The 12,421-nt window shown below is 40.1% G+C and overlaps 1 protein-coding gene and 1 long non-coding RNA gene across 2 annotated transcripts; one reads left to right on the plus strand and one right to left on the minus strand.

Annotated features, from left to right (window-relative positions):
• Positions 1-1,728: 1,728 nt before the first annotated feature.
• Positions 1,729-3,809, plus strand: LOC117465763 (uncharacterized). The gene is made up of 4 exons (XM_034108773.2): positions 1,729-1,927; positions 2,609-2,728; positions 3,004-3,082; positions 3,193-3,809. Exons 1-4 carry the CDS (start codon positions 1,778-1,780, stop codon positions 3,282-3,284), a joined length of 441 nt encoding a protein of 146 aa, XP_033964664.1. The 5' UTR covers positions 1,729-1,777; the 3' UTR covers positions 3,285-3,809.
• On the minus strand, positions 2,680-7,674 carry LOC117465765 (uncharacterized). Its single transcript, XR_004554208.1, has 3 exons — positions 7,586-7,674; positions 3,849-3,983; positions 2,680-2,768 (listed from the first exon to the last, which is right to left on the minus strand). It is a non-coding gene; the product is annotated as an uncharacterized lncRNA (long non-coding RNA).
• Between the last annotated feature and the right edge of the window lie 4,747 nt (positions 7,675-12,421).

Genomic DNA, 12,421 nt, shown 5'->3' on the forward strand with positions numbered 1-12,421 from the left:
CCTTCCAGTTACTGAGGTATAAAAGTGAGGCGGGTTGTGACATGCCGTCTTTTGTTGAGACACGGCTGTCAAGTGTTACACACACACACACATGCCATAACACACACACACACACACACACACACATGCCATAACACACAAGGGTTGAGCAGCCAAGCAGAAAGGAAGCAGCGTGTTCTCCTGGGAGCATAGCGGGTGGAAGAAGCTGAATAAAAAGTTCCTTCCTAATTTATTTGGTCAAGCAGGAGCTTTTTATTTCAAAGAAGTGGGAAGTGAAAAAGCAGTAGAACTAATATATAACTAGTATATCTGCAGCCTCTCTTCCTGGCTCGTCCTCTGAAGTTAATTGAATTTCCTTTTTAGAAAAGCACATGACCGTCCTGTGATTGTATGTCTCTTGGTCATCTGAGCTGTTGTCAGTGTGAGGATTACATCTCGGCTGAACTTTACTGAGGAAGTTTGAAGCAAAAATGAATCCATCCCGGTGGTTTTTTGCAGTTTTCCTGACAGTTGGTGCCTCTGAGCTTTGCTGTGCCGGACCTTTCCATGCGCAGTGCAAAGTGGATTGGTATGCTTTTTTCTCTGTTGTACATTCTTTATAGATGCGTCATGTTGGGTTTTCATAACAAAAACCGACCAATATTGCATAATTCTGTACACATCTCTAGTATTCTGGCGAATGTCTAGCTAATTTTGAAATGATTGCCCTATTTCTGTCGGAACTTGAATTCAATTTAATGTTTCACATCCAGAGCATTTGTAATGATATGTAAAATTATGATGAGAAAATCAAGTCAAAGTAAAGTCCATCAGGATTTGGCAGAGGTCCTGAGTGATAAACAGATCCAACCACATGCGGACTATAGTTGCTTGTTGCTATTTTTGCAGCCAGTTTGTCCATTGGGTGGCACTACAGGGAAGGCCATGAGGTACAACTTAATTTAGGATGCAGCCAGCAATATTCACAGCAATCTGCCCGTTAGTCGTTAATATTTCCTGTGTGCGACTGGAAGTTGTGGCCTGCCAAAGGCATTTGAGAATTGCCAGGACATGTCCTCTGATGAGCAGAAAACACAAATAATGATATAATTATAAAGGAAAGACACAAACAGATTCAAGAAAATCAGTATGTGTATGATTCTTTCCTCAATCAACTCCTCTCTGACACAATATAAACTTCACAAAGGTCAGATGTCCAATTGTGTTAGACAGCATTATATTTTAAATGTATTTTCATTTCTATACCAACTGAATATTCGTAGACAATTCTTGTTTTTGGAGTCAGAACAAATCTGTATGCATTTGGGAATATGCTGGGATTGGGAAAGAACATGTGATCTTCTTATCATCTTAATATGTTCATTTTATTAGCTGTAATTAACTTAACCAGCCAGTCAAACCACAGAGCAGAACACTGAGATGCCATTTCTATTGTGAGCGGAAAATCTCCTTCTTCTGAGCTCAATCACGTGACTGAACTACGACAGTTTCTTCTTTTTCTCTGCATTTCTTTATTTCAATTGTGTGTGTTTAATACAAATAAAATACAAATCATTACAAAAGAACAATGGAGACATTATGTTTAACACCAAAAAAGGTTAGTACTGTTTTCATTTAAATAATGCGGTAAAATAAGTCTGCATTTCAAAGGCGTCATTATTAAGATGGCAAAAAGTGATATAATTGAGTCCAAAAACAACTGACATTTAGTTTCCACTAGATGGCACCATTTTGTTTACAACCCCAGCTTCAGTTGTTTCTCAGAACCAGAGCTCAGATGAAGGGAAATGCACATTTAGTGACTTGTTTTTCTCACAGGTACTTTGGGATACCGTGTCTAAAGGTTTATGAGGCCTTGGTCTCACAGATTCAGAAGTGGAGAACCATGGCCGGCTGCACCTTGGGAGGACAGAAGTGCCTGTATAAGGTGAGTGCGAGTGTGTGTGTGTATGTTTTGCTGTACTTATGAGGACAACGTAAACTTATTTTGTCAGGACCTTTCTGACATTTGTGCTTTTGACTAAAATATCTGTACAACTAGTCACTAATGGAATTGAAATGGAATGACTTTGGTGATCCACTGACTCTTTCTCTTAATATTAAAACATTTTGGGAAATATCTCCACATTTTGTGATGCTTTGAATTTTCCTCCAGTGCCAACAGCAAGTTTTTAAGTGATCAAAATATATCCAAAACTTGACCCCAGTGAAATGAGGTACACATATGAGCAGGAGAATGTGATGCAAAAGGAAATAATAAAAACTTGAAACAAATTAAAGGGGTTTTAGGTTTTTGAAAAGTCTGTTGTTTGCCCTGGGATAACACGTGGTCTGAACCGTCTGAACACAAATGCAATGCCATGCCTAATCTGGACTGGGCCGCCCATTCAACACCAAACAACCCGTTTATTTGGTGCAAGATACACGTACAAGAAAATTGCACAACGACTGTGACTTCCTCAGCGTTTGTAGATTGTTTGTCTTGTTGTATTCTTTAAACTTTGTACCCCACCATTTGGCAAATACTTTGTTCTGTGTTTGCTACACTAAAGAAAGTCAATTTAATGAAACAATTAAAGTCTTTAAATATGAATTGTTGTCTTTGCAGCTGCAGTCTGCCTCTGTCCACTTCATTGCAGCCAAACACATCACTCCCTTCAAGAGGTCTGTGGACGACATCAACTTCCGGCTGGTCCCCTTTCACTTCTTCACCTGCTGTCACGTTTCGGTAGGTTTTCGCTCTCAGATGAATTATTATCTTAACGTATCTGAAAAGCAAACTAGCAAACTGTTTATCATGATTCCTATAGTCCTAAATTCACTTTCTCTTCTCTCTCCTCATATTTCTTTACCTCTTGGTTTGTATTCTCATCTGTTTCCTCTCTGTCTCAGCCCGTTTTCCTTTCTTGGTATCTGTCCTTATTCCCATTCCTGCCTGAATCATGATTACGTGCAGCCTTGTTGTTTATTGTAGTTGTGACTTTGTTGTAACTTTGTTTGCAGGCTATGTCTGTTTCTGAGACCTGGTACGCCATGAAAGACCACGGCACCAACTACTGCAACCTCTACAACCTCATAGAAGGTAGGACCATGCACTGGCCAGCAGTATTACTCATTATATATCGGAAAAATGGCTTTACACAATATTAGACGCCTCTCATACCTGTCTGTCTTGTCATTGGTTGTCAACAGGAAGTGGCCTGACTGAAGCCAGAGGTTACAGGGAGGTCACCAGTGACTTCCTGTGCACCCAACGCTACTCTGCTAACTGCACGGTCTACTGACAAGAGTAATCACTTACAATTTAGAAGTTTTGATTTCATTCTTAATTTTGGATGCCTTTCTTTTTCATTGCCTGCTTTAACTGTTGTATTTGGGGACACATTTTTCTGATAACCTTGTGAATTATACATAATCACTTGATTGATAGGTTATTCAGTTACATCTAAAAGCATGAATAGAGTAACTCTAATGATGTATTAATTTGACTCAGGTATAACAGTGATTACAAAGTACAGGCAGTTTATTCTTATGTAGCAGGAGCATTTAATAAACATAATAAAATGTAATGTTTAAGGGACATCCATTCAAGTTAGGTTTTCTGATTCCTGTACTTTTAAGGTTTTCTGATTCCTGTACTTTTAAGGTTTTCTGATTCCTGTACTTTTATGAGTTTCTGAACTGTCAAAAACGTGTATCTCTTTTGCTTGTTCTCCAGCCAACTGGATTGGATTGTTTGGCACTGTTTTAAACCTTTATTTTGTAAAATAAAGTGTTCTTATTATTTCCCACCAACGTGTTCAACAATCACATCAGTCAGTTTTCCTGGGTCATGACCTCCAACTCACCACATCCTATTTCCAAGGCTGTGCTGTGGCTCCTGCCCGTCTAACAGCCAAATAAAGACGGAAACATCGTTTTGGTTCTGAAGCCACCGGTTGAGATTTTGATGATGTCCTTTGTCTTTCTTGTTTGTTCTTGGCCTTTGGTAAAAACAAGAGCGAAAAAAGAAAACCGCGCACATCAACAGAGAGCCTCTCGGTGTGAATATAGCTGTGGATACCGCTCAGAGGTGAGTCACAGTCTGACGAGGGGCATCATTCTTTCTGACACCTAAACCAGTTTTCACTCTTTAAAATGATGGTGGAGTGAGTAGGGCGGAGGGAGCCACCAGGAGAAAATACACCCTTAGCTGCGTGTGGATTGCAGGGCAGCTTTTATTAAGGGAGCAATATGCTCAGCTGGGCTTAGCCATCCATCACTAAGACCTGCACCCCCCCACCCCCCTCCTCACTTTGTGGCTGGAGCACGTGGACTTTGGTGTCTCTTTTCTCAGGGCTGAGCAACTGACTGGCAGGTGAAGTGAAGCAAAAGGACTCGCAGTGCCTACTGACTTCCAAAAGGTTCTCAATGCATTCTGGAAACACTCTCTAAACATGCAGTCAAATTCTGGTACTGGATCATTCAGGAAATGGTCAGTTCGCTGCTCAGTGAAGCAGGGAACTGTCTGAGGCACACCCAGAGAGAGCACAGCAAGAGCACCGTGTGGCATTTCACCCGTCTTGTCCCTCGAAATGACGGCTGGCGCCCAACATGAAATTTCAATCAGACGTTTTCTACATTTTCGGTCATTTACTGAGTTTGACTAATGTTCCTAAATTGTTTTATTGCTCTACTTTAAAAGCTTCCTTTGATAAAACTGAGATCTTTGTCGAATAACTAACTGCTCATCAGACTTACATTGGGAGAGCGCAGTAATAGGTCTGACTTCAAAATAGCTTTGGCTTTCAGAGATCATTTTTAATTGACAGTTTTCTGTCCGGCTGACACGTTTTATCTGCCCCTTCTGTCTCCGCATGTGAATGCATTTCACTCCACCCCAATCTGTCCAATCTGAGGGATACTTTGCATGCGACAGGCATTACTGCGCATGTCAATATTGTTTATTCAAGAGTAAAATTCATACTGTTTCAATATGTCAGTGGTGTTGCTGCATGTGTTTTGTTTGGTTGTTGAGGATGAGGACAGAGAACTGCCCCAAAACTACACCCCCATCCACACAAACACTCCCTCCACCTCTCCCCCTTTTTTTTGTTGCTCTTTCTCTGTCTTTCCATCTCTCTGCCTCACTCTCCACTTTCCTCTGTCTCTCTTTAGTTCAAAGGCTGCCAAATCCTTCCCAAACCAATTAGAGTGTATGTAAGGTCCTCAGGGGGCCCCCGCGGTGACAGTGCAGGGTACGGAGTGGCAAGGGGTCTGAGGAGGCAATCACAGTCTGCAGTATTCAACAATATCAGGGAGGAACAACAATAGCAGGCCATAAATCAGCCCTGGAACAGTGAATAGACATTGACTGTTTGATATGGGAAGACGAGAATAGTGGCTGTTGAAGGAGAAGAACACCCACAGAGAAACACAAGATGTATACAAGCGTGCATGTTCACAAAAATCACTGTGACAAGAGTCTCCAAATCACTATATTCAAGTTTAATATATGTTCATAAGGAAGCTTATTTTCAGGCTTGATTTGTCAATCAGTTAAATGTTAGGGTAAAGGTTAGAGAAATGACTTACAATGGATGCAATGTTATATAATGCAATGGTACCCCTTGCTATAGGTAAGAAGCAAGAGGGAAAGGTGTAAAGTCACACAGCTTACTACATTTTCTTGATTTTAAAGGGTAACACATTTATCAAAGCACTTTGAACCAACTGACAGACGCCTGGCATTGTTAATACGAAAATTGATGTGACTTAGTTTTACTATACCCAAATAATAATGTAGCATTCAAAAATTGTGGGAAGATTTATTGTTGGATGGATACGCGAGAATAGAGCTTACACTAGTCACTAACTATGCAAGGCAGATGCTAAATCAGGGCCGGCCCGTAGCACTGGCGTTATAGATGTTCGCCTAGGGCGCCAGATCTGGGGAGGAGCTGCGCTGGCAGCTCTGGGAGGGAAAAAAACATTTTTGACCGTTTGGGCTCATCCTAATTTTCGGCCTTGATGTAACAATATTCATAATTAAGTAAATGTAACACCCTTTTCACCCCGGTTACACTTTTCATTCGCCCTGTACGATGGGCGCTGTAAGTGATGAAAATGGGGGATGTTGGCTTATCTGGCGCCCGCAGCTCACAGCCAAAATGCGAGTGAGCGTGGGAGCGAGCAACGGAGAGAGGGAGGGCGCACCGGTATGCGCTGTTGTTATTAGAATCTGGTGCTAGCTGCGCTAACGGATATAAGAAGAAGATGTTTCTACAATGATGTGGAGGGAGAGTCCTCTCCAGTCAGACTGAGGCTGATAACTTCAGCTCAGTGAGGTAAAGGACTCTTGAGTGTTTAGAGAGTTCACTTTAGTCTAAGTTATCTCAGTGGGTCTCAAACGTTTTGATCACAATTTATGTAAACACATATTTCCAAGGCACTCCTTTATAATTATTGGGATAAATAAAAACAGGTTTGAAATCATTCCAATATACATTATAGGACAATAAACCAAAAATATCGTTTACAACTGGAGAGATAAAAAAATACGCATTAATAAATAAATGTTAACTAGGTAAAATAAGATATAAATGAACAACAAAAATGTATTTGTTAGTGGCTATGGTAGGTTATTGGTTATGTTCACATACTTATTTGATTATTAAAATGTAAACCGATCTTTTTCATATGGGTGTTTAGAGTTGTACCCCCTAGATCTCGTAGTAATTATGCTCAAAGTGCACCAGATTGAAGCATTTTACTTGTGCTAGCTAAAATATCGCCTAGGGCAGCAAATTGTCTAGAGTCGGCCCTGTGCTAAATGTTGACCAGCGATCCTTAATCTGTTGAGGGTTGAGTACCATGTTCACCTGTTTGGTTTTCATGCAACATACCAAAAAGAGAAATGGCAACAGAATAACATCTGGCAACAATGTTTACCCTACCCTACCATACCAACTGTGAGTGAGTTAAAAGATGATTAACTGTTGAACTTCCAAAGGTTAATTCCTCCAACAAGAACGCTTCTTCTGGAGGTGTGTTCAGGCAGCGTAAATATAGCTAAATTGTGAAATCGAATATCTGTTCATTATTCAGCGGTCCATTAACAGGCTCCCTGCAGCACTGCTCTCTGATCCATCACTCAAGCCTCCACCAGCTCATTACTCCTGACAGAACATGAGCTCAGCAAGGAGGAAGAGAGGGGCGAAGTTCCACTTTGACCCACTGACTGCCTCACAGCAGGATCACTGTACTGTTGGTGTGTGTTCCTGCATGACAGTTCTCCTGTACTAAACATGGAGACAACTGAAGGCGCTGATACCATGTTTGGAAACACCTAATTTAGTATGCAGATTCCACTAGTACATACATGCTGTGACAGTTTGATGAAGGGCTGTCTCCCTTGAATTAGTTTCATGTGCAACTTTTCCGCATCAGTGATCTGTGACAGCTTTAAGTGTCAATGGAGGATGTAGGGGACATTAATAAGTAGCAGTGAAATGTGACTGTTTTCTGTTATGAGTAGCATCATGTTTTATAGTGTTAGATGTCAACATGTTTTCATAATGAACCATGACATGGATCTTTACCTCACCTTAACCTTTTGAAGATGGACGTGGTCTCACCCACTGGTTTCTGGACTTCCGTTTTGAAGCCTAGAGTTTGGCAACGCCCATCTTGGTTTTTAGCTGTCGCCATCATGGTTTATTGGAGCCAGAAGTCGAACAAAAGAGAGGGTTAAGAAAAGTACAACCAAACACGAACACATTGTTCAATTTTACTTCCATGAACTAAAACAAAACATTGTGGGGAGGGCTCTATCACGAAAATCACGTGCAACCCAACAGAAATGTTAAACAGAAAAGTACCTTCAATCAGTAGAGGCAAGGCAAAACAAAAATAGCAAAACTCTCTCTAGGAAAATCCTGACACTCCCACAAATGACAACAACTAACAGATGACCAGAACTTAAAAACATGCAAGACTAATCACAAAGACAAGGTGGGGAGGGAAGTGGAAACTCAAAGGCACCAGGTGATCATAATCAGGTAATCAAACAGGAGGGAAAACACAGAGACAGGAAGTAAAAACAGACACGGGGTTGATGGCTTTTCAAAAATAAAACAGGAAACTTGTGTGACAGATAATATAATGATTGAGTATCAAAACAATTAATAGGATATACTTGGTTTAGTCATAATACAATGGATCAGACTCAGTTTGATACGTGAAATAAATACCAAGAGTAATCCCCTACTTATCCATATTGTTGAGCTCTTCATAGTATGTGGAATACTTAAAACGAAAGTTAATTATAATGAAGTATAATAATAAATTATATTCTTGTATAACTCACAATGAAAATGTTTCCTATGTTATGTTTTTCTATATTTACACTACAAACAAAGTGGTTTGTTACGTTGAGTGTAAGGCATAATGGTTTATGGGTGTCACTGATAAGGGAGAAGGCCGTTTCTTCCCTCTCCCCTCACAGCAGTACACAGGGAGGGAGGCTCCTGACTTACATAGACTCAATAACTTCGGTTAGGTCAATTAGGTCTGAGTAATTTCCCGGAATAAATTATCAGAACCTCCCGACTCTTGCCCCATGTTGGGCGCCATGTAAGAGTTATTATAAGACACACCTTCCCATGTTTGTGTAAAAAGGACATGACCCCTGTAGGGCTTGCAAAATATTATTCTCGGCTATGACAAAACCACTTTTTTGGGGCCTCAATGTATTTCTCCTTAAATCAGGAGCCCCCCTCCCTGTGTACTGCTGTGAGGGGAGAGGGGAGAAACTGCCTTCTCCCTTATCAGTGACACCCATAAACCATTATAGGCCTTACACTCAACTTAACAAACCACTTTGTTTATACTGTAAATATAGAAAAACACAACATAGGAAACATTTTCATTGTGAGTTATACAAGAATATAATTGATTATACTTGTTTATAATTAACTTTCGTTTTAAGTTTCAAACATTCAACACACTATGAAGATCTCAACACCCTCTTTTTAAAACGCAAAGTTATCAAAACAGCAACAGATACAATTGTAAACATACATACATATTCAAAAACCATCAAGAAGCATTTTCATTATGGGTTTATACAAGAATATGATTGATCATATTTGATTTATAATTAACTTTCGTTTTAAGTATTCACTTGATACTATGAAGATCTCAACAATTACCTATTACAAAATAGGATACATTAATTTGCACAAATAATAAAAGGGTATTGATTTAACATTAAGTTGAACTTAATGTCAACTTCCAGATAAGTTTAACTCAGTTTGCCCTGGCTTATAAAACACATAAAACCTTCAATTAAAGGGTTTTGCAAAGAAAGTGGCGGCCATTTTGAATTTTGCTGCCTTTAGCTTTCCAGACTGTAAACTGAAAAATCTGTAAACATTGAATCAATTCAACTTAGCATCGGCAGCAAACCTTGTGTATATTAATGTAAACCCTTCAATATGTTATATAGAAATAATCTTTTAAGTATATTTACCCATTTTGAACACAGCAAACAATCCAGAGGACCACAAGTGCATTGCTTGAAATGGATTTCGCTTTGGAGAGACAAAAAAGGCACAGCGCCATCTAGTGGCCTTATTGAGAACAGGCTTAACCAAGGCATCACCTGAAAGCTTATTTTCTGCTCTTTCAATAGGTTGGCTCAGTTTGTCTTTACTATGAACTGTCACAGAGATATTCAATCAGAAAGAGAATGATGGCATCTGATCGAGACAGAATATTTGACTTGTTTTCATATAGGGGTTGCATTGTTTGGACCCTCACTGTAGCTTTCCAGTAGCTAGTTGACCGGGTTGCCCACCCAGGTTGTGATCCTTGAAGATCCTAGATATCATTTCTGGTGGACAACCTTTTACAACATTCCATGTCTGATTTCCTAAAAAAGTGGGTTTTGCCCCCTGGGTAAATATGTACATGTTTTCAACAATTGCAACATATTTCATTTTCATCACACTTTCTAATCGTTTTGATTTGTTTTCAAGTTTAGAAAGTGATTGAAGTGATGGTATCAAATCCAATTCAATCACACAAAACAATCTCCCGGTGCCATTACTTTATGCCTCGTTTGATGTTCCCCAAAGGACAGCAGAGTGGCCAAATGAATCACGGGCCGAGCACCTGCTCAGGATAATGACATTTGTCCTCATTAGGATGCTCCGTACCTCCTTATCCCAACCCGCTCCACATATCCAATCATTCTTTCATTTGGCAAGTAAGTGATACCACCTCCTCCAGTTCTGCTGAAGCTTTGATGAAATATCCGTGTTTTACTCAATCGCTCCCTTACACAGATGATTTAATTTAGTATGGTCAGTAATAGCCAGGGAAGTAATAATTACATTCAAATATTAATCTGTGTTGTCCAGACAAAGCAATGAATCAAAAGCCTTGACTTGTTCTCTTCCCATAGACCTTCCTCCTGTCTGATTGCCTCCTCACACCCCCTGCCCCCCCCCTGCCTGAGCCGCCCAGCAGAACAATGACAAATTATTCTAATACCCTTTCACATCAAAGAGGGTTGGATTTGAGGCGGGGCTTCGAACAACAATGTCTAGGGTGTGGAAATCAGTGGAGGGAGGGGTGGCCGAAACCAATGTAATCAGACGGTGTGTGTGTGTGTGTGTGTGTGTGTGTGTGTGTGTGTGTGTGTGTGTGTGTGTGTGCGTGTGTGCGTGTGTGTGTGTGTGTGTGTGTGTGTGTGTGTGTGTGTGTGTGTGTGTGTGTGTGTGTGTGTGTGTGTGTGTGTGTGTGTGTGTGTGTGTGTGTGTGTGTGTGTGTGTGTGTGTGTGTGTGTGTGTGTGCAATCCCATGCATTAACTTTAAGAGTTTAACCCTGATAATATGTTCAATGTGGTTGTCCCTTTCAACAAGAAAATTGCTATACACAGATTTCTTACAAATTAAATACTTAAATGGTATATGCTGACTAGGTATAATTTACACTAGAGCAGAACTATCGCTGTCAAAAACAAAATGTGGGGTCCAACAATAACTGCAACCTCATTACAAAGAGCTACAATGTAAAATGCAAAGAAATGTGCATTTAAAATCATAGTGTTTAAAAACAGTTTTAACCATATACAGATTTTATAAAAACTGATATACTACAAATGTCTAGCTAGCTACTGAATCTGCAGGGTACAAAATATACACTTATAAAGACCCCAAAAAAAGCTAAATATTGCACACAAAATCTTCAGACTTACATCAAACTTGAAATCCGAACCTCAGTACATCCATCAGGAAATAGACGGCTCATGGTCACGGACAAATTGCTGTGATTTACATAGTTTTTGATTTCCCTTTGACCTCTAGTCACCCACACTGGGCTACAGCTCGCCCATTAATCAAACATAAATGGTTGTCACAGCTGGATTCTGTGCTCATCCAACATGGCCGGCCCCTGTCAGCGGGATGACAGCCGGAGAAAAGGGGGAGCCGACAGAAGGTGAGTGTGAGCTCAGGAGGGGGCTTCAGTCCGAATGATGCGCTGACAAAGGATGCAATGATCAGCTCTTACATTTGAATTTGAACGTTTACTGTACATTAACATGCATTATGTTGATGCTTGCATGTCATCACATAGATACAATGTTAATATTGTTCCCACTTTCACTGTTCAGAAAAACTGTTTTTTATTGTATGAATAGAGAACCGCAGTGACGCGTCCTAAAACCCGGAAGTAAGTTAACATTTTTACCACGTCCGGTTCCTTCGATAAAAAGCAAGTTCTCCATAGGATTTTGGAAAATAGTTCAAAATAAGGTCTGTGGTTGAGACACATTGAGAGAGACAGATCACGTTTTGTTCTACGACATTAAATACATCAGCAGTGACCCCAGCAGTGACCCCTGGTGATTTCTGAAGAGTTGACGTGTCTGAAAAACGATGGTTGTTCCCAAGTGGCTGAATAGGACTACAGAAGTTGTCGTTGTACGTCATTACACCGAACACGTAAACACTCCCGCTAAATTTGTTTGCCCTGTTTGGCTTGAAAGCAAGTCCCTGCCTCCTGCAAAGTGTTCAAACAAACACTTCAACTTAAACCATTTAAAATCTGTATGTTTGAATATGGATCTTAAGTTGGCGTGACGTTGAAGCAGCGACCCCGCTGTAGTTCCTTTATAGCAGGAGTGTCAAACTCAATTTCATCGCGGGCCACATCAGCATTATGGTTGCACTCAAAGGGCCGGTTGTAACTTTAAGACTATGTAAAAATACATATATAAATATATCATATATATAAAATAATGTATTATATTACATTATTGCCTCTGCATTGGATTATCATCGGATAGGGTAATAACTTCATAATTAACTACGTCTGAAAGCAGAAGTCGAGGGCTAATAATTGCAAGTCTTTTCAGTGCGTATGTCCCAAAAT

Source organism: Pseudochaenichthys georgianus, chromosome 20 (assembly GCF_902827115.2).
Source record: "Pseudochaenichthys georgianus chromosome 20, fPseGeo1.2, whole genome shotgun sequence".
Taxonomy (NCBI): Eukaryota; Metazoa; Chordata; class Actinopteri; order Perciformes; family Channichthyidae; genus Pseudochaenichthys; species Pseudochaenichthys georgianus.